General features: G+C 37.6%; 1 protein-coding gene across 1 annotated transcript in view; it reads right to left on the bottom strand.

The window, feature by feature from the left end:
* Slco1b3 (solute carrier organic anion transporter family member 1B3) overlaps window positions 1-13,224 on the bottom strand; it is a gene marked incomplete at its 5' end in the record, with an annotated part of 35,513 nt that extends 22,289 nt beyond the window's left edge. Inside the window, 6 exons of the mRNA XM_051155688.1 lie at window positions 49-291; window positions 3,879-3,977; window positions 4,744-4,890; window positions 6,231-6,343; window positions 8,964-9,096; window positions 13,059-13,224. Coding sequence (XP_051011645.1) covers window positions 49-291; window positions 3,879-3,977; window positions 4,744-4,890; window positions 6,231-6,343; window positions 8,964-9,096; window positions 13,059-13,224 — 901 coding nt within the window. The remainder of the gene's footprint in view (window positions 1-48; window positions 292-3,878; window positions 3,978-4,743; window positions 4,891-6,230; window positions 6,344-8,963; window positions 9,097-13,058) is intronic.
* Window positions 13,225-27,504: the final 14,280 nt, after the last annotated feature.

The raw sequence follows: 27,504 nt of genomic DNA, 5'->3' as shown, positions 1-27,504 counted from the left end.
TTTCAGTGGGATTAACATCAGGACATTGATTGACTGTGAAATCCTTACCAGTCAGGTTGACAGGAGCTTGTTTCTCCTGTTTGGTCAAATTAGCCTTGAGATTCTTTTCTTCTTCTATTTTCAGTACATGTAGAGATGCTGAGTTTTTCCTTTCCTTCTGTGATGTCTTTGGAATTTTGGGTAGAAAAAAGAAGGGTATGGAAGAAATAATCGATAATAGTCCCATCGCAATGAAATTGAGCCACCAGGCACCAACCCAACGAGCATCCTTAGGAGTTATTCGGATACTTTCTGCAATGAATGAGAATAGGACAATGTTGATAAGACTGCTGGCCTCCACAGATAAAAAAAAGCAAACCATATTTCATCAATCCTAAAATACAAAATTTTTGTTAGTAATTTCTCAACTTAGAAGTAGGGATGGGTCATTTGATGGTATCTTACAATTTCTGTTGTCAGGAACAAGTCAGGTTATTATAGTTTAGCACAGAACAGACTCAATTGTAACTGGAGAATTTTCAGCATCAAGTATTTAACCTCAAAGATGATTCAACTACCAAGGCAGGACATGAGTAGTCATCATGATCTGAAAACAGTTACAGGTACCACCTCCCGAGGTCAGGATAGCACCAGAGGGAAAGTTAGCATCATTTCCAAGAAGCCGGAAGGCTCCATTCTCTCACTTCTAGTTGATGCATATGCAGCCTATTGGTAGCAGATACAGGAAGCACTAAGAAAGGAACAACACAGTAAAAACCTAAATTTAAAAGGAACCCAGAGAAGGTCCTCAGCAGAAAGCAGCTTTTACCATTTTTCTTTTATTTGTATTTTCCTTTGCAGTGTGAAGAGGAATGACATGTTAATGTTAGCTATCAGCTAACATTCCTGTGGATGATGAATGTAAGTCTGTTGATAATCATTAAAATAGGAAGAAATTTTTAAAGAAATACAACCTTCAAAATCTAAACTATGAATTGGTGGAAACCTGGGACAGGTCAATGTCTAGCGAGGACACAGGACCAAGAACACAAAGAAAAACTCAGACCAAATGGGTTCACTGGATCCCTCTGCCTAGTGCCTAACACTCAGAAAAGACCTAACTCCAATCCTTCTCAAAATCTTTCTGAGTACTCATGAGGAGATAATCCCAGACTCACTCAATGTGGGCCTGACATTAGACACAGAGACAATACTCCTAATCATAGTAGATGTGTCATAACTTTTGCTGTGAAATTGTTGAATACAACATTACAGAAAAAAAAACCACCTTTGTATACTATCAAAGAACTGTCTGGAAATAAAATTATGAAAACAGTCCCACTTTTAATGCATCAAGTGTTAACTAAGGATGCAAAAACCTATAAATATCCATTATTGAATAAGAAGAGATGCAAAAAGATCTAGTTATCCATTGTGTACATCTAATTCCCAAGAATTTTAATACAATACAGAAAATTATTTCCAAAAATAACAGAACATTTCTGAACTAATACCAAAAAAACTCACTCGGCTCTATATGAGTCTTAAAAAACAAGTATGAACTCAGAAATTAATGAAAAGAAATGGTTTAATTAATCTGCATTTTTATTGAAAACACTTGGAAGTTTATGGGTTCTGTTGGCCAACAGTGTTGTCAACTCTATTTTAGAAATCAATCCTTTGAAGTCATTGGAGTCCTAATGGGATAGAAAATCATATTTGTTTTCAAACTGGCCATTTATATGTTAATATCAATGTCTTCCTACAATGTTTAAAGAGATTATCTGAGTAGCATTTGGTGATCAGTGAAGTGGGGCCTCTTAGAGGAGGCATATCTTGTATGACACTCTCGGAAATATGCTACTGGAAAGGGGGAAAGACCTCTCCCCTGGAAGATTCAGGACTGTGAGACAAAAGGGCCTTTGGAGAGACCCACAGGCAGTGCTCGTGTTTACTGCAAGGATTACAAATGAGAGACCAGTAGGAAAGAAGAAAGAGAGTCAAATTATGAAAGTACAAATAGTCACAAAGAAGTGTGTGTCTGGTTGTGAAGAACCTGGCTACCATACTCAAGATTAATCTGAAATACCTATATGTTCATAAGTGTGGTTCAGATTTTTTTAGAGGGATTATTCTGTAAACACGATGAGCAAATGAGGCCGAGGCTCTAGTCAGGTTAGTCAGGAAGGTTATGTGATGATTCCATCAATATAGTTAAGGCTAAGCTATCCATAAAGAGAATGACTATGGGAAAGAATACAAGTTTTTAGAGTGAGATCATGAGCCCAGTCTCTGCCATGTTGAGACACGGGTGTTTATTTAGACATCTAAGAATAAAAAAGTGCGCAAATGGGTTTTTTTTTTAAAGTTACTTGACTGTTTCATGAGGCAATGAAAACAGATTACAGCTGAAAATTGGATGGGATGGGAGAAATGAGATGTCTTCTAAATTCAGATTTTTTTGCGAAGATATAGGTCTATGAAGAGAAATTAGAAAAATAGAAACCCAGATACAAAGTGGTTTGCGGACATAAGAACATCATGTATGTAAAAAAAAAAAAAAAAAAAAAAAAAAAGACTGCAGAGACTTGACAGTGCTTTGTGGCAATGAGAGCAGACGACCAGGGTGGAATCTGCTGAAAGACTGATGTAGCAAGATCGTGAAGATGTAGAATTAAGATCTAATACCTAAGGTGGATGGGTTGAGGGTAGATATACTTTTTACTGACTTTGAGGGGGAAAGATAACACATGTGATATTTATTGGAAGGGGGGCTTGAGGTTGAGACAGTTCCCACACGTTGGCCAGTTTCTCTGACATAAGATGGAAAGCTTGCTTTGAGAGAAGAGGATGGCCATAAAGATCACCTAGTAAGCACTCTTTCATCTTCTAATTGAAAGGGAGCACATGCCACACCCTCTGTTAAGTACAGGGATAGCACCAAACTTAGGCCCATGCTGGAGATGCTCTACCCCTCCAGCCATCCTCCAATGCCACAGCCTCACAGCATCTCCCAGAAGCTTCAATCTATAATTCCCGCATTTTAAAATACAATCCACCACCAAGTGAAGGTGAAGGTGCAAGTGATTTGACTGTGTACACAGTTTGTTTTAGATCTAGTCATCTAAAATAAGATTATTCTAAATGCCCCATTTTATACCGACTTGCAGAAGCTTGACATAAGCAAGAGATGTAATTTATTTTGTTATAACTATGAATACATCCTTGCCATTTATAACTTCTTTTTTTAAAGATTTATTTATTTATTTATTATGAATAAAGTGATCTGCCTGCATATATACCTGCCGGCCAGAAGAGGGCATCAGATCACATTATAGATGGTTGTGAACCACCACGTGGTTGATGAGAATTGAACTCAGGACCTCTGGAGGCGCAGTCAGTGCCCTTAACCTCTGAGTCATCTCTCCAGCCCTGCCACTTATAATTTCTAAAACAACAATTAAGGGAATATTGAAAGAATTAAATCTGTAATTTGAAAGATACTCTCCTGTGGAGGAATGCTGAATGAATGTATCAACCATCAATAAAGCACTGTTTAGCCAATCAGCTGGGTGGAAGGAGAGGAAGTGGAAGGCGGGACTTCCTGGAAGGGAGGAGAAAGTTTGAGGGTTGGGAGAGGACTGGGGAGCTTTGACAAGGTCAGGGAGAGAAATGGCCCTAGGATCACCACAGTGGCCAGTGCTTGGAGTATGAGTAAGTTATGAGGTTTGGGGTAGTTTGTTTAGTTTAGGGTAGATTTGTATCAGTTTAGATTTCTGCCCAGCATAGAACTGACAGACTAAAAGTATGCTTCAGTCTCCCTCTGTCAGTTACTGTGTAGACCAAACGGTACAAAAATAGTGTAACACTCTCATGGTCTCTTTTCTGATATTACTTACTCAGGTCTACGAATCCAACGTCTACATATAACCGAGCAGACACAGATGAAAAGATAAAGCCAAGGATTGGACCAATCATTGCTACACTATGCAGAATACCTGCAAGAATTTCAAAACCATACAGTCAGAATCCATGTACACATAGCTCTTTCCCTAAACCAGCAAATTTTCATTATCCTTGCCACATCTATGCATCCCAGATCCATCCCCACTTCCTTACCTACCCAAATGTGTGCATTCTCCTCTCTGCAAAACTCATCAATTACGGCTTTTGCTGCCTGAATGCTCTTGATAGAGGCCTTCACCAGGGCATGGTAAAACCATCATGGGCCACACTGTTAAATAAAACTGACTTCCGGTAGCTACCAAGTGCTAATGGCCCCTTAGCCAGGGATGTGCCCACCTCCTGTCTCCATGCTGAGATTTGGTTCACACTGAACTGGTAAACACGTGGGTTTTCTACAGCAGGTTTTAAAATGTAATGTTACACAATATATTTCTCCAAATAATTTTTTTTCCTAGGGATGTGAATTTTCTTAGGGAGGTGGAGAGATAGCTCAGTGGTTAAAAGAAAGGGTGGTGGGGGTCTCTTCCAGAAGACCTGAATTCAATTCCCAGCAGGGACATGGAAGCTCAGAGCCATCTGTAAATTCAGTTCCAGGAAATCTGAGACCCTCTTCTTGACCTTCTTAGGAACTTTATACATGTGGAACACAGACATAAATGCAGGCAAAAAATTTATAGACATAAAATAAAATAAATAAATGTATAAAAATAATTTAAAAGAATTAACTTAGCAAAGCTACCATTTCAAACTTAGACCCAGAGAAATTAAGTACTGAATTTAATACATTCCGTACTTTACCTAAGTACATAGAAGAGTGCCCTTCTTCTGCAAAGTCATCAATGTAGGAAACTCCAAGGGGCACTATTGGTGTTTCCCCTATCCCACGAAGCATGTTCCCCATCAAGACATAAATCCACATGTAGGACTTGGATTCCTTTTCACAACCTGTATAGACAAAAATTATGTTTTATTTTAAACATCAATTACAACACTGATACCAGAAATTCTACAAAATTAGACTGATAATTGTTTCTGGAATGTTGTAGCACTCAGTTGTTTTTGCTTTCTTTTTTTAATTTTAAGTGATTTCTATTCAATCTGTAACGTATGAAGAAACAAAAATACACAATGGGGAAAAAAGAAAAAAATACAGAAAACAAGCATAATCTGAAATCTCTCTACACAAAGAAAATTATTTAATGTTTGCTATTCATTTTCCATATTTGGCACACATATAATATACAGATTTCTTATATACAATGTAAAATTAAATATCCAGTTTGTAAGTATCACCTTCACAGCTAGCGCTGTGCTAAAGCAACCCTGTTTATTTTCTCTTTGTTGTATATTGTGTCAGGATTTTACAATGTCGTGAGGAATAACCATACCAGAACATATATAGTTCTTTCATTTTTATTTTATATTTATGAATGTGCACTATATGTAAGCAGTACCCTCCAAGACCAGAAGAGGGTGGTGGATCCCCTAGAACTGAGTTGTGATTGTGAGATGCCGTGTGGCTGCTGGAAATTGAACCAGGGCATTTAACTGCTGAGCATTCTTTCCAGGTCCGAATTTTATATTTATAGTTGTAAAATAATTCAGTTTTTTTCTTTTCTCACAAACAGATGTCTTGACTGTAACTATAAATAAGCCTTTAAGTATATTACTTATTATTTTATCAAGATTGATCAGTAACAATAGAATAACAAAGAATTAAGTAAAATTATTTTGTTTAATAAATGTTAAAAAAAAATAACTTCCAAAAAAAGTGATAAATTTATACACTCACAACAACACAAAAACTTAAAGAATTTTCTCATTTATTTTATTTTTAATCTTCCCATGTCTGATATAAGTAGAATGAGCTAGAATGTTAGTCTGTATTTTCTTATTAGAATAGTTTTTTTAAATATTCAATTGCAAAAAGCACCCCTCCTTTGTTTGTTTAAGTTGTTTGGTGAGACAGGTTGGCCTCAAAGGCACAATCCTTCTGCTTCAACCCCCGACTGCTGGAATTTCAGACACACACACACACAGCCAATTCTTATACCTTTATTTTACATGCAAATGTTCTTCCCCAAGTTCCGACTGAAATAATCCTTAGCCATTTCTAAAGACCCTTTCTGTATCACATGTTCACACTATGATTATGTCTGCATATTGAGGTCAAATGCATTATTGTTCTTAATAAATTTTGTGCTTATAAGTCTTACAAAAATTTGTGTAGATATATTATACATACAAAGTTTCAAATATGATTCACTGTTACTGTTATTTCTTACCTTTCTTCACTATCCCAGGTGAGGTCTCAGTGAATGACGCAGTTTGGTTGACCAAACACATCAATGTGGAGTTTTCTAGAGAGTTGATGTCATTTTCTGTTGAGTACCTGTAACTATAAGGACACCGCTAGACTTAACATTTCATTTATCTACCAAGGATTTTCACTTTCCACAGAAACTATTAGTTGTAACTTTCTCTTCTCAGTGTTAATGAGAATCCTCTGATAATTTTCAGGTCTCAATTTTAGGAGAAATAACGGATAACAGTAAAATGGGGGGGGGGAGGCCCAATAAGTGAGGTTCTTCAGGGTCACTTGGGCAAGTTGGATGATCACCTTGATGCAAGCCTATGACAGATGATACACTGCATATGATGGAAAAACTTCTGGCTTCCCCTGTCTGTTTTGTAAACTGCTAGCTGAGTGTAATCATTGTTTTGAATTATTTTTAAAGATGTGAGTAGTATAAACTTCCTGATGAGTTATATTTAATACACCAAAGAGCTGTGTTTTCAAATCAGTCTTTAATGCATGCTAATTCTTCTACCTTTTCTCTAAAACACCAGATTTTACTTTACAGATGTACACACACACACACACACACACACACACACACACACACACACACACACATGGGCTAATGTCCGACTCTCTGAAGCCTTAATAAATTCTAGTGCATTTCAGCTTGACCAAGGAGAATGCAAGAGCAAAAAATGGGATAGAATCAGAGTAGGTACATATGCCGTAATCTGAGAAATACTAAGTATCCTGTACCTCTGTGAAGGATAACCAAGTGCATGCCAGGCACTCTACTCCGCTTCAAACTAGAAACAAAATGCATAGTTTTTGTACTTGGGGACTCTCGTGTAAATTCAATATCTAAGGTCCTGCATTGTCATAAAGGAAAGGGACCATTAGCTGTGCTTGAAGGTTGGGAAAGGGGTGGATATGAGGAGACTTTGCCATGTACAGAACATGTGAGATGAATTTTAGTGATGATCGGGGGTCTAAGAGAGAGAGGCCAGAGAAAAATACACAAAGCTGTAGGACTAGTGCATGTAAAAGTAAAACATTTACACCCATGGAGAACAGCAGCTTTATCAGTTTGTCAATTGTGGGGACAAGTGGAAAGTGAGGGTAGGACACGCAAGGATCCAGTCACTGACCAGTCCACAAGTACATGTGAGTTTACATATGATTGACCCACAGGCGAGACCTTTCAAAATTTTTGTGACTTATAATAGTTGCATTTTTGTATGTCTGCCATAGCGTATATGCACACTCACACAAATATGTACAACTTGAAGGATGCTATTGCAGTGTAGAACTTATCCCTGCACATATTTTATATTATTCAACTCTATCTTACAACACATAGTGGTCTCAGTAACCTGAAGGCTGTTTGCTGATCCACCGGTAAGCTGGGAGCTGAAGTTTGAAAATTTGTTCTAGTTAATTGGGAGTTTTAAGCAAAATTAGGACAATTAGATTTGTATTTTAAAAGTATATTCTATTATTGAATATTAATTAGAGTAGTAGAGCTGGGAGGCTGGAGGGATGGCTCAGCGGTAAAGAGCACTGGCTGGTCTTCCTCATGATCCCATGTCAGGAGGCTCATCACTACCTGTAGTGCCAGTTCTAATACCTTTGCGATCTACTACCTTTTTCTGGCTTCTACAAGGTCCGCATGCATGTGGCACACATACATATACACAAGCCAAACACTCATACCCCAAAAATAAAGATACTAACCAAATATTTTAAAATAATAGAACTGAAACTGAAGGGAAAATTTCCAGACAGTTGGTTTCATCTGAGGTTAATGACATTGATGTTCACGTTGACAAACGGATGTGAAATGAGTAATATCTTTGGGACTGCTGGGCTGTGTGTGTGTGTGTGTGTGTGTGTGTGTGTGTGCATGTGTGTGTGTGCATGTGTGTGTGTGTGTGTGTGCATGTGTGCTTCAGGGAATCTATAACTTAGGGTGGAGCCCTCGACTTTGGCCTGAGTATCTTCGGAGTACTAAGAAAAGCTACTAGATGAACGGCTATAAAAACAAGCAGCCAATGGCAAAAATAGTGAGTTCAGGCTGTTGACACATGAATGGAAAAGTCTTGTGAATGCCCAGGAGAAATATAGACATGGAAAATTGATACAAAGACACTGAGTGTTATAAATAGTCACCTCATGTGAATGGTGGCTGGATTTAAAGCAAATACGTCATGTGAATAATTGCAGGGAGTTAGGCTGAAGATAGGAAATAGAAAGATGCAGACATTTTGGAATTAGGCACGAAAGTAAAGTATGTGCATGGCGAAGAGGCCACACAGGGAGAAATAAGTTAAAAGAGCATAAGATTATGAAAATCAGAAAAAGAAAAATCCTTGAATGTTCAAATATAAGAAGAATACGATAGTAACATGGTGACAAGTATGAATGCCAAGTGTGACAAAGGTAATGTGTGTGTGTGTGTGTGTGTGTGTGTGTGTGTGTGTGTGTGTGTGTGTGTGTACTTGTCAGAAATGGGTCCTGACATTTCAGAACCTATGTTCTCTTTAGTCCCATTTAGGGCTGAGCACTTGGTCTCTTCTTAGCACAAGATCAGGTAAGTTTTAACTCCTGCATGGATAGAGTGGATGATTTCCACGCCCCACCTCTTGGTGGAGAGCTAGCTATAGTCATAGCATTTGTGGAATTATTCTACTTTGAGGTTTGATTATCGCATACTTACTATCCCATGAAGAAATGCGGCAACGCAGTCAGAATCGCCCCTACACCCATGATGAAACATCCGATTCCAATCAGCTTCGGTCTGTGTAGTTTGGATCCAAAGTAACTCACAAATACAATGACTAACAAATTCCCTATAATGAAACCAAGTATTGTCAATTTGATTCATCACAGCAAATAATGAGGGGCAATGTGTATGGTAGAATGAATGGAAGGCTTCAAGTAGAATAAAGAGAGAAAGCTCTTGGCACTTCCTCAGGTTGACTGACCAGGAGAAACTCACCTTAATTAAACTGACCACAGAAAAGTATGAAATTGAGAAAATTTTGTTTTATTTTTTGTTGCAGATTTATTCATTTTTTCTTTAAAATCATGTGTGTGTGTGTGTGTGTGTGTGTGTGTGTGTGTGTGTGTGTACTCACTCTATGCTTTGTACCACTCTGTAAAATATTGTTTGGGAATAATAGAACACACTTGAATTGTTTGACAATATTGTTGAATCAGATTTTTTTGAGGAATTTCAAGTTGACTAGATTATACTAAGATGAGAAAAATGGATAAAAGTCCTCCTAATGGGAGAGAAAAATATTAATTAATAGAGTTTTCATACATTCCTGGCATTCTTTAAAGACCTAACATGAGCCTGCCATGGTATTTCCACCCAAAAGTATCATATATGAATAAATCACCAACAAGGTTGCAGGCAGGTGCTAAAAACACATTAATAATCAAAACACATATGAGGGCAGAGGTACCATCAGAGCTCATATTTTAAAAGTTATCTAATTAAGAGCTTTGGTAAAATGTCTGTAAGGAAAGACTATTTGAAATGTAACATTGGTTGGTAATTATCTAGCTCAACAAAGGGGGAAAAAGATAAAAAGAACTCTATGCAAGTCAATTCTAACCTTCCTGGAGTTTCATATAAATAGTAAATAGATAGGTACAGTGAGTTACCATATATTTGGTAGAAAAAAAAAAGTGACACAAAATTACAAAAAAAAAAAAAAAAGACCAGCAAAAACAAAACAAACCAACAACAATAACAACAACAACAACAAAAAATACGTGAAGTAACGACTGAAGAATTAACTGGGTATAGGAGAGACTTGGGAAAGTGCAGTATCCTTTCTGATGTAAGAGTACTGATTCATAAGATCAGAAGTGGCAGACTAAGGAGAAAAAGTATTGAAAAGTTAAAAATAGAAAAAAGAAAAGTGTATGAATTCTAATTATACAAGATAGAAAACAAGAGAAGATAGCAGAAAACAGGAAGAAGAGAAGATCTACAGAGCCACCCAAGGGCGTTGATGCCAGACATTTGGTGTGTGAGGCCAACCTATCTATTGCTGCACTTTCAGTGCCCAGAGCTCAGAGCAACAAGCATCTATACTAAGCATTTAGAACTACAAGTGGCGGTGGTCAGGCAACATCTGCAGGGAACAGCACGTGAGTGCTTCACTGGTGGGATTCCACTGTGGCGGGGCCCACGGAAACCCCTTTCCATTTGGCAAGTGAATTTGGTGGCCTCTGTGCTACCCTTAATCCTGAGTATTTTGGGACACATGATAATGGCCCTAGAGAAATGGCTATAGTCACACTAAGTGAGTCTGTGCCAACTGTGGGCAGAAGTGGGTCCTGCTTACATAACTGTTCTGAGGACTCTGTGTCTGGTGAAGACATAGAACATGGGGAAATTGTGTCTGATGTACAGAGACTTAAAAAATGGTTCTTGGGAAGAGGGTATTGGGAACTGAGAGGTGCATATCAGGAGCATGTTTTTCAGGAGAATGAGCATATCTCTGTCTGCAGTTTAAAAGTATGATAAAACTAAACTATTTGGTCTTCCACTCTATCAGAGACTTGACAGGGAATAAAATTAATTACCTGAGTAAACAGGAAGTGCGGGTTAGCAGCTTCCAAATTGAAAAAAAAAAATGACAGAGACAGTTGGCTGCCTGAACAGTCATCCATAACTCTTTATAACATTGAAGCCTCATCTTCAGCCTTAGGCCTAGATAGTGTTTTAAATTGATAGAGATGAGATATGATATATATTGATGTACATTCAAAATTTTAGACTCAACAAGATAGGAAAATGTTTTCTCCAAGTTTGCCCAATACAAATAGCCAAAACACTATGAATGTAACATTAATATACTTCCTGATTGTTTCGTGGTTCTTCTTGCTCTATGTAGTTATAAATGTATATCTAAAAAATAAAAGATATTATTTAAAAAAGAAGAAGAAGAGTATCGTTGCAGACAGGTGTTATTTGATGAATGGACTTATACCCACAAATGGCTAATTTGTCTCTCATCTTGCATAACTATGTAGCCTCATTTGCTGCCAGTTGGGTATGTGCTCATGTCCACAAGACATGCCTGACTAGACATTTATTTTTGGCTTGCTAAAAGTGTGCTGTCTAGTGAAAAATAAAGTTGGGAGATGATTGACTTAGCAGGGGATGTAGGGAAGGAGAAAAGAAAACTATTAGGGGATTTTTGTAATGAGGGATTTTTATTTAATTAATTTGTTCAGATTACAACTCAATTGTTATCCCATCACTTATATCCTCTCATTCCTCCCTCCTGCTTTCAATCTATTCCCCTCCCCTAGGTCTAAGACCGAGGTGGGACCTCCTCCTCCAAATAATGGGGTTTTTATAATACTGATGTTACGATTTCTTTAAATAAAAGAACCAGTGATGTTATTGCTCAGGCAAGTAGGATTGTGATTGTTTAAATAAAGACAGCCCCAGCTATTATGGGCCGTTTGCTTGAAAATCAATAGGTGGTCAGTGTCTTCACTCTGAACTGACTCCCTATTCCTTCCCAAGACCTGAACCTTTGCAGCTGGAGCTTGTCTCCAACATACAAGTTGTGGCCATGAGTCTTTAGTTACCAGTGCTCAGAGCTACAAGCCCCAAGATCTTAAATCTGTAAGCATCTGAAAACACATTTCCAACAAGCAGAGCCTCATTCTCTTCTTACTCATAAATAAAAGTGTGTTGGAGGTATACTAAAGAAAAAGCAAAGATAAAATTTGGAGCCATAGTTTCAAGAATCATGTAGGCAAAGAAACGCCCTATAAATACAAATTGAAAATCACTATCGTTCTAATTGTGAAACTGTAGCTGCTAGAGAGATAGATACCTGAGTGGCTAAGAGCACTAGCTGCTTTTCTAAAGGACCTGTGTAGGCTTCCTGTAACCATGTTGGGTAGCTCTGCTCCTGGACATCCAACACCTCTATTCAGCCTCCGAAATTTCCTCACAAATGTGCACATCCTTATACCTATGCACACATATACAGGTTTTTAAAGAGACAAGGAAGTGGAATGCTGAAATATACATAAAATGTCAAATACCCTCTGCATCACACATGTCCAGGATTCATGAGGAAATAAATGGCTATTTCTTTATGGGATTACTTATAAAATACTGAGTCAAATATGTCTTAAGTCAAGTTTTAAAGAAAAGGACCATCAAATTTATAGGAAATGTTTGAAATCCATAGGATAGACAAAGTTGTGAAGATCTCCAAATGATTAAAGAGGAAACAGATGCAATTAGCTTCTGCTTCCTGCAGTGAGAAAAGAGTCCCTGTGGGTAACTGTATAAAGCTTGGATATCATGGAAGAAGAAATTAAAATCAAACTGAAGACAAGAGAGTGACATCTACAGTGTTGTAAAGCAAAACCCCACAGAGTTAAAGAGCATAAATCCAATAGAGAATATTCCAGTGATCTCCTTTGCTCCTTAAATCAAAGGAAGTATAGCTCTCTCACCTTTTCTTTACATGTAGTTGTCATGTCAGAGGGAAGGTGGAATCTCACAGATTTATTTTGAAAGCCATGTGTCTATGTAAAAATCAATCTTTCAAAATTCTCCTTTCATGTTTAGTGAAATCATTGATCTTAACCCCTAAGCATCACCAGCACTGCTTCCTAAGATATGACATCAAAAATGACTCAAAATATTGCTATATTTTGTAGAAAGGATAGAGCTATCCATGGTTGAGAAGCACTGTACAGTGCACACCTGAACTGTTTTTTCCTCTGTAAGTCTGGGTAGTAAAATAGAAATAAACATTACCAATTTCGAAGCTTCCATCAATCAAACCAGCAGTGGAAGATGATATGTCAAATCTTCTTTCTATTTGAGTGATAGAACTTTTCATACAGATTCCACCTAGTGCCTTGCATATATAGCTGTATGAGAGGGCTGCCAAAAATATCTGAGAAAAAGAAGAAAGAGCAGAAGGGAAAGGTTAACCAAACAAGTAAATGCTGCTTATGCTTCTTATAGAACTCAATTGCTTTTCCACAAGATACCAGTTCTTGTTTGTTTTTAATTAGAGACAGTATCAGTCTTTACCCTATATCAGTTGACAATTGTCTTAGTTCTTTTAATGCCACTGTTGTACAGATAACGTTCTAGCTTGGTTATCATTACAGCAGTAAAGTTAACATTATTAGATTATAAAAATGATTTCTATGTGGAGAATCTTGGTAGGTCATCACTTTAGCCTCAGCTTTGATTCAGCAGAAGCCAACTCTAGGGACTGGCTGCATGATTTCAAAGTCGGCACTTTTGGAAACCCAGATGAAAAGTGAAATCTGAGAAGTTAATGGAGGCCCCATATACAATAGAAATGAGTGACATTTGATCTAAGAATTGGTCTTAGCTACTTGCCTATACCATGAGGAGACACCATGACCAAAGCAACTTATAAGGAAGAGCACTTAATTGGAGGCTTGTTTAGAGTTTTAGAGGGTTAGGTCATGGCTATTATGGTGGGGAGTACCGCCTCAGGTGGGCAGGTATAGTACTTGAGCACTAACTAACAGCCCCTATGTTGAGACAATCAAGAGGCCTACAAAGGAAAACCTGGGAGTGAAATGGTCTTTCTGAAATCTCAATGCCCACTCCCAATGACGCATCTCTTCCAACAAGGCCACATCTCCTTATCCTTACCAAAGAGTTCAAATACTTGGTGACTAAACATTCAAATATATGAGCTTATGGGGGCAAGGGCATTCTCACATTAAATACCACAGATAAAAGGGTTATTTGTATATAAAGTGATTGTCATTCTAACAAAACCTGGTGGCTTTATTTTCTTTTTTTTTTTCCTTTGATTCATTTTTCCCTTTCCAGCCTACATTTATATTGATAAGCAAATTCTTTTTGCTCTAATATTAAAATATGAGAATATTATGGAATGCAAGTCTGTGTCTCACCAAATCCCTATGTTGAAACCTTAGCCACAGGTCGGTGACTATTGGGAGGTTGCTGGTTCTTGAGAGTTCAACCTTCACACTGGGGTGAGTGACCTTATGACAAGAGAAAACAGAGTGCTTGCTCCTCTTCCTCTGTCATGCAAGGATGCTGTCAGAGGAAATTCACCTGAACATCCAAAAAGACAGCCATCACCTGACCCTGCCTCTGGTGAGAAATTAACTCCAGTCTCAGCCCCCAGTGATGGGCAGAATGAAGTGCTGTTCTTGAAGTTGCCCATGTGCACATTTCTCACCAGAACATGCAGGTTAAAAGGAGTGACATATTCGAAGTGTTGAGAAATTCAGTAATAAAACCAGTCAACTAAAAGCTTTGCTCACAAAATTGTCCTTTAAGAGCCAAGGAGAAATTAGTATTTTACACTGATGAGTGAAAAGAGTGGGAGCTTGTTACAAAACTTGCACAGTTGGAGATGACGGAGGGAATGTGGAGTCTGATGGGTAGATACATAAGGATGACAGACAGATACGCAACCCTATACAGGGATGCACAAGTCCTTGGCAAATAAAAATACAGCCACATGCAGCCTTGTATTATTAAATACAAGTATCTCAATCATCAATCAATCTGTAATAGAGTTTTCTGTTTAAATCCTTAATTATAAATTATAAATCTCTCAATGAAAAAAATGAATGATCTGCATCAATAATAACATACTTTACATACAGTTGAGCTTAATATTATTTTTAAATACATTTTAAAGGCAATTGCAATGGTAATACACGAAGGGACAAAAGAGCGAAATAAAAACACGCCACTGTAAGTAGTACTGGACCAAGAGAAAGACAACGAAAGAGTGGAAGTGGGGGGGAAAAAAACATAAAGGTGATTAGCAACAGGAAGCATTTTCTGTCTGTGGCTACCTTAATGTGAAGAACCTTGCCATGCCAAAGCCTGCTGATTGATTTAAAAGATAAAATTAAAATGAACTGGTCTGGAGAGGAGGCTCATTGGTTAAAAGCACTGTGTGCTGTTCCAGAGGACTGGGGTTCAGTTTTCATAACCCACATGGAACTCACAACTGTTTGTGACTCCTGTTCCAGAAGATCTGATGCCCTCTTCTGGCCTCCAGAGGAATCAGACATACATGTGGTTCACAGGCATACATAAAGGTAAAACAGTTCATACACAAAATAATAGCATGATGATTTAAAAAATAAAAATGGAACTAAGATACTCACCATATGATTATGTGCAATTAAGTCATGATGTAGTAATCTCTTTTTTGTGCTTATATAGAACTATTTCTATGGATATCTGATAATAATCACTAAACAGACTGCAGTGTTTTCTAAAGCCTGCCTGAATCATCTCAAACTTCCTATTATGTTTCATGTTCAGGAGACAGTAATATGAAGGAGTTCCTCCAGGTTCCCAGGCAGGGAAGTAAACCACCATGCAGAGATAAGAATGAAAACCCAGTGCAGATTGACGTCATCAACCTGCATCAGACTTAGGGGAGTCTAATTTCAATGTAGTTCGCCATCAGCATACTTGAAACACAGTACGATTTGAGAAAATATTTCCAGGCAACAATCATTCCAATCAGTCCAATTCCAGGTGCATAATAAAGCTGAAGATATGACTACATAGGAACTCTTTTACAAAGTACATGTGACCAAGATGGTGGGCTCTATAGCTAATAGAGCAAGAACCTAGTGTCTCTGACCAATAGCATAGAGGTCAGCAGGCCATTAAGCATGTGTCATATCTTCTCTAAAGATGGGTAACAGTCTAGGAAGACTCTGAGATAATCATTCTGAGGAATTTAGGTGAGGTCTGACTTAATCTCAGAAAATGGGTGAGGTCTGCTTGCACAGATCATAAAGAAGTCACCAGGTCATTAACAAAAATCTACTCTCTGTTTTCTACTGAAATGCAGGTGTTTCAATTTTATCTCCTCCATTGTGGAGACACCCTGCGTGATTAGCATTCCTGGTTCTCTTAGTGTTTTTCTGTGAGCACAAGGACCTCTGTGCCCTCAACAGAAATAGAACTAGAGGTAGAAAGAAAGATGGATAGATAAATATAAGATAGATTGATACATACATACATACATACATACATACATACATACATACATACAAGATGGAAGATAGATAGATAGATAGATAGATGATAGATGATAAAAAGACATCAGATAGTAATGACATCTAAGAACAGACATCAGCTATGAAAAAAGTATCTAAAGACAGAAATCAGATAGAAAAGGAGAATTAGGGAAAGGTGTTCTATGCAGACAAAAAATGAAGAGGCTGGTCATATATTCCACAAAATTAATATCAATGGGCAAAACATAAAAAAACAGCAAGACCATTTCACTACAGAGTCACAATAATTAAAATAAGTATTCACTCAACAATAAGACTTCCAGTCACCCATAGTGAAGGGTGAAAGAACAGAAAGAAAAACAGTAGCAGCTCAGCATCAGGCCATTGGTCTTCTTCACTTTCTGCCGTGAATTGATCAAGCAGAGGGGAAGTCAATGAAACAGAGCAGCTGAATAGAGCTATAGAGAACAGTAAGAGCCAGCAGAGATGTGAGAGGGCTCCACTGAGTGACAGCAGAGCACAACCTCCAAAAGAAACCCTGCCATGCCACACAACATGGCTATACAACAGAGAGAGAGAGAGAGAGAGAGAGAGAGAGAGAGAGAGAGAGAGAGAGAGAGAGAGAGAGAGCCCAGAAGACAATTATGAGCCATTTTTGAAGTATTGCCTACCTTTCTGTATATGTAAGACAGAGTCTCCCATGGCCATGGAGCTCTCAAAGTATTCTAGGAGGGTTGGCAATAAAGCATCAAGGAAATGTGTCTCAACCTGGCAGCTCTGGGATTAGGAGTGCATACAGCCACACATTTCTTTCCTTTTTACATGGGTTCTGGAGCGAAAACTTGGGGCTTATGCTTGCAAGAAAAATGCTTTACTGACTGAGTTGTCTCCCAAAAGCAATTTTTAAAAGAATAAACAATATGAATTATTTTCTTTTTTAAAGAGTAAATAATATGAATTAATTAATTATAAAAGAGTACATAATATTAATTATTTTTTCTACCATGATGAAAAGAAAACTAGGAAATAATAGCAAAATAAAGACCAGAATATCCACATATATATGACCTAAACCATACATTTTTAAACAACCAATGGATCATGAAAAAAGTCAAAGTATTTTAGGAAATACCTGGAAACAGGTGGAAGACAAAATATTTTAGAACTAATGGGATACAATGAAACAATTTTTAAGTAGAATTTGTATAAGGATTGTTACTAAAAAGAAGTAAGATTTCAAACAACCTAATTTTGCCCCTGAATGTGCTAGGAAAAGATGAAATGACCAAACTTAAAATTAGAAAAAAAAAAGAAGAGTGAAAATGAGAGATAACTTACATATCTAAAATTAGACAAAAAAAAAAAAAGAGAGAGAGAGAGAACATATAGAGTGCCTTAAACATAAAAAAGAATTGCTAAAGTTACTATGAAAGATTTTTATATTGACAAATTGAAATAAAATTCTTAGAGACAATCAATAAAAACTGACTCAATAATTAATAGCAAGTTTGAGCACACATGTAACTAATGAAGAGAATGGGACAGTAGTGAGAATGCCTTACAAGAAAACCCAGGACCAGCTGGCTTTACTTGAGGTGAATTAAACAACCATTTCCAAATTCTCTCAAAGGACTGAATGAAGAGAAAGGGACATTCAGGCACTTAGTGTCATCACTATCTCCCTGACACCTACGTGGGATAACGACACAAGAGAAGATTATGGTCCAGGAATCCTGCTGAATATCTAAACAGAAATGGTTGCCAGCATGCTAGCAGGCAGAACGCAACAGCACACGGAGAACAAGGCAACACAAGAAACTTTGATTTCACGTGTTGTTCCATTGCATTCTATTATTTTGAAATACTATGTTTTTACTTCCAAGTGTCACCGGATAGTTTCAATAGTACTTTGAAATATCTTATTAATTCATTGGTCATTTTTTAAAATGTGATTTATGGGTAATAGACCAATGGCCCAGTGATTGGAACATGCGCTGCTCTACCAGAAGACCTGAGTTCAGATACCGGCACTCTGCAACTGTCTCTATGTCCAGCTCCAGGGTACCAGGTACTCTCTTCTGAACTCTGTGGAACCTGCACTCCAGTACACACACTCATACACAGACACACCTGGATACATGATTTTAAAATAATAAAAATGTAATCCTTTGGGTGGAAAAAAACATCCTATTAAAAACATGGATTTTCTTGTTTTTATTTTTCTACTGGTTTCTAGTTTAATTCCACCACAGCAGGGGAAAATAGTTGTGCTATCATTTGATGTTTTAAAAATTGTTGACTCGGTGGTTCTTAAACCAAAAATGAAATAATGATTCAATTTATCAATATCAGTCCATCTAAAGTCACACATTAACACATAAATAACAAAAACTTGTTATTATCTCAATAAATGCAGAAAAACCATAATAATGTGTTGACTGTCAAAAAATAAACACAGAACATTCTTGTCTAAATCCTAACTATGGGAGCCCTGACTGGTGGATATAGCAGAGATACTTCCAGGAATCCAGGGGCATCTTGGTGATGCAGACAGAGCTATAACTAACCAAGGACAAGCCTTGGTCCATGCATGGGGAGCTCCTGAAAGGTCAGAAAAGATGTTCTGTGGTTTTCATGATTTCAGTCTTAAAAGAAACATTCAACACCCAAAATTTTACAGCCAAACCATAAATCGGTTTTATAAGAAGAAATAGGTAGGCCTGGAGTGGTGGCTCGGCTCAGAGGTTAAAAGCACTGTCTGCTCTTCCAGAGGTCCTCTGTTCAATTCTCAGCAACTACATGGTGCTTGCAATCATCCAGAATGTGATCTGGTGACCTCCTGGTGTGAAGGTATGCATGCAGGCAGAACACTTATACGTAATAAATAAATGCAGCTTTAAAAAAAAAAAGAAGAGAAGAAATAGATGACAGACATAAATATACTGAGCATATAGATCCTCAATGTTCCAGGATATTATGGGGGCATAAAATACATTTATATAAATATAAATTTCTTTAGATTAATGACATACTTACTATTATGCTCACTATATAACTCTGATATTGTCACTATAATCTTATTTATAATGTGTAACTTAATTTTAGAATAAGAATGACAGAAGTTTACAAAGTAGCAAAAAAGAGACATTGGACAACTAGCAGGGCAGTACATTTCTCTGTGTGAGGTTTCAAACAGAAATAAAAGTTTTCATCCATTATGTTAAAACTTTTGAACTTTATTTTACTCTATATGTATCAGTGAGTTGCAACTGATTTACCCATCAAACATGAACTGCAAGTACAAGAATGCAGTTGCTCTATTCAGGTTTTGTGTTGAGAAAAGTGTGATATGTCACAGACTGTAATATAAGCCATGAAACCTACTGTGCTAACTGAAACCTTCTGAGGACAAGAGCCAGCCAGAGGCAAGCTGTACAGTGCAGACTGAGTCCTGTCACTAAGATCTATGCTAGGAAATGCCCAAGAAAAACGTGACTGGGGCCCCTCTCAAGTGAAGCTTTTATAGATGCAGCCAGTAGTAGCTGAGATGAATTTTTGGAGCTCAAAGAAATTTACCCAAAGAGGAAACAGCATATAGAGTGAAGTAGGCAGGAGGTGAAAGCTTCAGAGCCACTGAAAAGCATGGAACATTTGAAAAGCAGAGAAAGGGGGAGAGGAGAGAGAGAGAAAGAGAGAGAGAGAGAGAGAGAGAGATATGGAAGGAGCCAAAGAGTGCAGATGGGAAATAGGGGCTGATGATATGGCTTAGCAGATAAGGTGCTTGCTGCCAAACTCAATGATCTGAGGTCAGTCCCTAGGATCCACATGATAGAAATGTAGAATCAACTCTTGAACCGACCTCCAAATGTGTACCATCACACACACACACACACACACACACACACACACACACACACACACACACAAAGAAAAATAATTTTTAAAAATAACGTGTTCTAGGAAATGAGCTGTTGTGGGTCAATTCTGACAGCCACAATGAAAAAGAACAAAGAAAATCTTTGCAAAGCTGACCTCATAATTAAACAGAAGGAATAATCAGGAATATGCTGTAAAAAAAAAAAGGTAACAGACACCTAAAGTTACAGATGGTGCCCAAATCAATGTGGGAACAAAGGCAAAAGGACAGTGTTTTGGGTTTTGTTTTGCTTTGTTTTGTTTTGTTTTGTTTCAGCTTCTGCTCTGCAGCAGAAGTGTTGATATAAGAAATCAGGGAGGGGGCAGATCTCACAATCACAAACAAGGCAGATCAGACCCCTCAGAGAGATTTGTTGAGGGTGATTTTGTGAGTAGCCAGATAAAGATCTTATGATTAATTCCTGAAGCATTTCCCACACTATTTGTAACTTTTATTTTGTGGATGTTTTATTTGATAAGTTTCACCCACATTTGATGTGTCATAATTCTTAGTCTTAGGTGAAATCCTAACTATTGCCTATGTCGTCAGCTCTCACTGCTTTCCCATTGTATTTAATTTTATTTATTTATTTATTTATTTATTTATTTATTTATTTATTTATTTATTATTGTGTTTATGTGGCTGCATACATGCCATGTCACATGTAGAAGTGCCTGTTGGCCTCTATTTCTCTGTATGCATGTGTGTGTGTGTGTGTGTGTGTGTGTGTGTGTGTGTGTGTGTGTGTGTGTGTGTTTGCGCACGCGCATGCGCGCGCGCTCCAGGACCAGCTCCAGGAATGGTAAGGAGGAAAGAAGAGAGGTGAATTCTTGGTAGGGAGAATTAAGCAGGCAGTGAATGGCTGGTTAAGGAAAACTAACCATTGGTTGAACAACCATCTAGAGGAAGTAGTTGTTGAGGAGAGGTTGAGGAACAGAGGAAAAAGAAATACTCTGAGACTAAGGCATATGTGGTACAAGCTGAAGGTCTTAAAGCCCAGGAGAACTTTGCTTCTGGCTCTCTATCTGTCTCTATCTCTGTCTCTGTCTTTCTGTCTGTCTGACTCCTTGCTCTTTGTCACCCTTCTTTCTGTTTCTCTTCTTGCTGTTGCCCAACTTTCTAATCTTCTTGCTTGCTGTTGCCCATCTACCTATCTCTCTCACCATTCCTCATCTATCTGTCTCTCTTGCTCTTCCCCATCTCACTCTAGCTTACTCTCTCATGTCTGTTACTTGTTTGCCCTTTCTTTATATTCTTGGACCAACCCCAGTACTTTATTGAAATGAAGTTCAATTTTTTTCTTTACTGATAACATCATGATTTTTTCATCTTTTACAATCACTAGGGCAATAACAAAATCAACAGAGTAATAAGAAAATACAAACAGTGTTGTAACCTACAACAAAAAGCAATCAATTTTCAAGCAATGGTCAGCATGACCTGATAGTTACTTTTTAAACAATACACGGGACAGTTTAATCATAAATTTTCCTGGGCTAAAGCCAATGTGTATACACGAGGTCACAGCAACATAGCTTGATCTAAATAGTCTCTAAAGAAAAATCTTGACCTACTTCCAATCCCAGACCAAGTGTGCTATGTGCTATCCAAGCTAGGCTAACTGCAAAGGGTTCCACTATTATAAAATAGCTGTAAAGCATGACATTCCAAGTCTACCTTCCAGTGCTCTCAAAGCAGATTCTAAAGAAACATTTCTACAGGTAACAGTATCTAGCCAGGTACTTTTATGTTCAGGTCTTTACTTTCTTACATGCAGTTTCTACTTAAGTGCTCACAGTTAGAGCAAAAAACGCTATCATTGTCTCAAGCCTTTGACCAGATGCCCTCTTTTGACATTCTCTGTGGGAAAAAGTTTGCCTTGTATGATTTTTCCTTAGGCTGAGAAATAAAGAGAAAAAACAGTATTAGGAGAAATAGCAAATTTTAGACATTACATCTGGACCATACATACTATTTAGGGACAGTGGTGATCAGCGGAGATCTTTCGAACTTGTCAACAAAACATCAACAGTTTCTCTGGATGTCTAGTGATCATGCTGGACAGTCAGGAGGTCTCTGGAACTTTGTCAAGCAAAGCTTCTATGACTTATCCTTGTGTCTGAGACAGTGATTGAAACTTAGGGCTTTAGACATCTTTACTCAATAGCACCTTTCTAGCTGAGCCATCTCTCAGCCCTTCCACATTTGAGATCACTTTACTTACAAAACTAATTGTGGTCATAAATTGTTTCTTTAATATAGTCAATTTATTATAATTTTTAAAACTATACTAAAGTTACAGTGGACTTGGAAAACACATACACACATGTATAGTGATACATGTACAGTGACAGGGTCTCTCTGGGTAGACTAGGCTGCCATTTTATGTGTGCTTAAATTTGCAGAAAGTTTAATTCCCTAAGAGAACACGAATGTCAACTAGGAACTATTGGCAATTACGTTATGTCAGCACATGTGTGTCAGTTTTTAAAAAGAAATACTGTTCCTCTATTTAAAAGTTGTTAAAAGGAGGAAAGGCTTTCTATGTGTGTGGAGAGGATAAAGACGATGTTTTCACTCTTCATTCATACTGGTGTAGAAATGGAATTCAAAATACAGGCAGAAAGGGAGAGTCTTAGCTTTGTCTTATTTGCTTTGAAGTGGCAATACAGTAATTCTGTACTGTTGAACAATGCCCATTGCAGTAAAGAGGTACAAGAACCTGAAGAGCAAAGGTCACATGTGGTAAGTTCTCTGTAACCTAGTTAGCTCAAGGTGAAGATTTATAAAGGAGTGTCACCATATATAAAGGCACGGTGCTAATGTGACTTCATTATCCACCTCACTCTTAGACATTTGTCCCCACTAAATCTGCGGATGCCAGTCATGAATGTGGGCTGTTTTCCTGGCTTGAATAAGTGTGAGAACTTGATGAATGATTCAAGCTATGAAGATAAAATCTCGGACACATAGAGAAAACAACAGTAAATAGTCCAGTGGTAAAGTTCCCATAGAATCTTTCAGGTACTAACACGATATAAATGCAGTTACTTTAGTAATATGGGACAGAGTTGAGAAGATGAACGTAGAGCAAAAGTGCCTCATGCCAGACTTTGTTCCCCAGCTCTGGTGGCTTAGATGAGAATGTTCCCCATAGCCTCGTATGTATGAGTGCTCGGTCCCCAGCTAGTGACACTGTTTGGGAAAGATTAGGAGGGATTGCCTAGCTGGAGTAGGTGTGGCCTCGGAGCAAGTGTGTCATTAGGAATGGGGTTCAATGTTTCAAAAGTCCATGCTAGACTCTCTCTGTGTCTGTCTCTGTCGCTCTCTCTGTGTCTGTCTCTCTTTCTCTGTCTCTCTCTGTCTCTGTCTCTGTGTCTCTGTGTCTCTGTCTTTGTCTCTCTCTGTGTGTCTCTGTCTCTGTCTCTCTCCGTCTCTCTGTCTCTCTCTGTCTCTGTGTCTCTGTGTCTCTGTCTGTCTCTGTCTCTGTCTCTCTCTGTCTCTCTGTCTGTCTCTCTCTGTCTCTCTCTCTGTCTCTGTCTCTGTCTCTCTCTCTCTCTCTGTCTCTCTCTCTCTCTCTCTCATAAAGCTCTTAGCTACTAGTACAGTGCCATGGTGTCTCTTCACAGCAATAGAAGAGTAACTAAGATACCAATTACAAACTTGGAGACATGGGATGGCTAGCTCTTGGTCAACTTGGCACAAGTTAGAATTACTAGAAAGAAACCTCAAGGCAAGTCTGCAGGACATTCTCTTGATTGATGATTGACATGAGGAGAGTATCCACCCCACTGGGGATGGTGCCATTCTTGAGCAGGCTAAGCCATGAGAAGCAAGCCAGTAAAAGTGCTCTTCCATGGTCTCAGCTTCCGTTCTGCCTCCAGGTTCCTTCCCTGTTAAATTCTGCCCTGTGGTTCCTCAGTAATGAACTACGTATGATGAAATAAACCCTCTGCTCCCCAAATTTCTTTTGGTCATGGTCTCTAGAACAGCAATAGAAACCTGAATAAAGAAGAGATAAGGAAAGAAAGCCATTTTCTCTGGGTGTGCCTAAGGCTTCCTTCCTCATCTATAAAACAGATATATCTGGTTGATGGAATTGTACTAAGGATCAAGTTCATTAGCAGAAATAAAACAGTACACTAGTACCTGGCATGAAGTAAGTATTGAATAAATGTTAGTCACTAACACTATTGGTTTTTCTGTCTTGCGAATCAGGCTGCAAGTAACATGCTTCACATAACATCTAACTCTGACTCTGTTCTCCAGACATTCTGTAGGAGATATCACTTCACTATGCACAAGCAGATGAAATTATCACAACACAGCATAATACCCCAGAGATACAGTGTCATTTCATCATGTTAATCAGTACCTTCTCTGATCTTTCCTTCTATTTGGACACTATTCAGGTGTTTCATCAGAACAGACTTTGCTAGAAGTCACTGAAAACAAATAGATTTCATGTTCCCTGGGCAAAGTTAAAGGGAACTGGTTTCTTTTTCTTTCTTCTTCTTCTTCTTCTTCTCCTCCTCCTCCTCTTCCTCCTTCTTCTTTTTTCTTCACATTCTTGCCACTGAGTTTTAGATCTGTTGTCTGCATTCAGCAACTTAAGATATCAATCTCAGATCTTAAAATGCTGGAGAAAGGCAACCACAGTCGATTGCTTGTCCTTTACTAAGCTTTAAGACTTTGTCTTTAGTTCAGATGTTTTTATTTTATAAGGAAAATGTCAGACTTATTATATTTTGCTGACTTGGCTTCTTCACGTCTCACCACTCCTTTTTCCTGTGTGTGAAGTAGCCTGCGTCATGGATTACCCATAGTTTTGTGATAAAATAAAGGGCAGTATTATTGTGTTTTCAGATGAGAAAAATTAAATAACTGTACTAAGTTTTTGGTGAGGTTTTGTGCCAGAGCTTTTATTAATGGCAATTTTGTTTTCATCAGACTATGTTCTTTTGTTATCAGAGTTTTTGAAAATACTAAGAAAATAAGAATAATTCAACAGTTTGAAGCTATAAAATGGCTTGTAGAGACTAATCTAGATTTTTAAGTTGATTCCAAGAGTATTTTAGATATCACACATATTTTCACTTTAACATTTATAGTATCTCATGGTCCATCAAGAGCCAGATAGGATAGCAAAATATTTTTAATTTTACAATGTTAATAAATATTCAAACATCACAAATACCACCAAAGTAAAACTTTGCCCAAATTTTAAAACACTTAAATCAAGACATGATTGTGTTGTTAAAATTTTATACTTCAATGAAAATTCTAACTTCAAACATGATGTTTTTTAAATAACTAGTTTTCTATTTTATCAGTAAAAATCCCTCTTTATTTATTTTTGTTTGGAAATATGACACTCATCCTACCTTAAATCCATTGAAGTGCCTTGTGATTCTTTGTCTTGAAGGCTGGGAATCTGCATCTTTGCTTGAATGCTGAGTGTGGTCCATGATTGGATAGTCCGTGTGAAGGAAATGTCAGCAATCACTGTTGATAATAAATACTTCCTTTGAAATGATTACCCACCTAGAAACAAAAGGTGTCATCTACTTTGCTTTAACAATATACAGTTTAGCAATGGGAAAACCATAATGTCAACCCTAACAATTCTACCCCTGATATTTATTAAGGGCTGCCTAGGGCTCTATCACTGAACTACGTAAGTGCGGTACACACAATTGAGAAAGAAAACACAATGTTATAACTGCATGGATATTTTTAAATTTTAAATTGGTAAACATATGAAGATAAATGCAAATCCAGTAAGATAAGATTTATTTATATTTGAAATGAACACAAGTATTAAATTAGAGAAGCTACGGTTTGGATATCACTCTGCACTTCTAGGTAATATGGCCTAAGAAAGGAAATTATGGAGTGGGGTCTGACTTTCACACGAACTCTGGTGCCCGATATTTGACCACATCCCCTGGATGGGGAGGCCTGGTAGCACTCAGAGGAAGGATAGCAGGCTACCAAGAAGAGACTTGATACCCTATGAGCATATACGGGGGGAGGAAGTCCCCCTCAGGAACAGTCATAGTGGAGGGGAGTAAGGGGAAAATGGGAGGGAGGAGGGAATGGGAGTATATAAGGGAGGGGATAACCATTGAAATGTAATATGAATAAATTAATAAAAAAATTTTAAAAAGAAAGCAAATTATGTATTAAATTTGTCTTCAAAGTTTTATAAAGTGCCAAAATAGGCCTTACACATGGTGGACAGTCAAAATAAACATGCTATGACCTGTAACAATAACTGTAATGATGGCTTCACAGATGGCAAGAGCAAGGTAGAGTTCACATTTGGTGAAATGTGTTAGGTATGTTCTAGGAGCCTCAGAGACACCAACCACGTGGGACTAATCTCGAGAAGTCATTTGTTCTCCAAGATAAAAGATGATTGAAAACACAAAAGATTAAAAACAATCAGAAACCTTCCCTATGCTTTGTCATTATATTCAGAAGTAAATAAATATGTAGTTTTCCTTCATAACATGAATGGTGTCTTATCATCAACACTGTTCCATGCTCTTTTCCCTGATGGATATATTATATGTCATTTATATAAAGGGGATTCTTTTTCCATTATACAAAGAAAGACAAGGTACTTGCTGTATTATCCATGCTATATTTAACTAGTTCCATATAGATTAGCAATTATGATAAATTCAAGTATGAATCATTATCATATCTGTTGGTAAATTCTTATTAGTGTTTGGTATCAAGTATAAGAAAAACTGTGCTTTAAGTGTATGAGTCCCTAATCTGTTTTTGTTTGATTAGTTTTGTTTTTTCAAGATGAAGCTTCTTTTTGCTTCTTTTTGTAGCTTTGACTGTCCTGAAACTAGCTATGTAGACCAGGCTGAACTCAAACTCACAGAGACCCACCTACCTCTGCCTTTTGAGTGCTGGAACTATAAGGTGTGTACCACCATGCCCAGCTTAAGTCCCTATTCTTGAGAGTGAGAAAATAATCAAGTTTCTTTCTTTGGTTCATTTATGTCTACTAATATGTTTTTCACTAAGATTTAGAAAGCATACATTTGCTAACACATGTGTCCATGAAGGCATATTTCTGTATCAAAAATATCTATATATGCAAAGAAGTATAAACATGATTTGGATGTGTGCTTATTATGCAATATGTTTACTATATGGTGAATGTACAGTTGACTGCCATTATTGATGCTAGTTACAATCTGTAAAGTAGATTAGAACATGGGATTCATAAACATCTAAACACTGATTCTGG

The sequence above is a fragment of the Acomys russatus genome, chromosome 13, assembly GCF_903995435.1.
Source record: "Acomys russatus chromosome 13, mAcoRus1.1, whole genome shotgun sequence".
NCBI lineage: Eukaryota > Metazoa > Chordata > Mammalia > Rodentia > Muridae > Acomys > Acomys russatus.
This window is presented reverse-complemented; position numbering and strand designations above follow the sequence as displayed.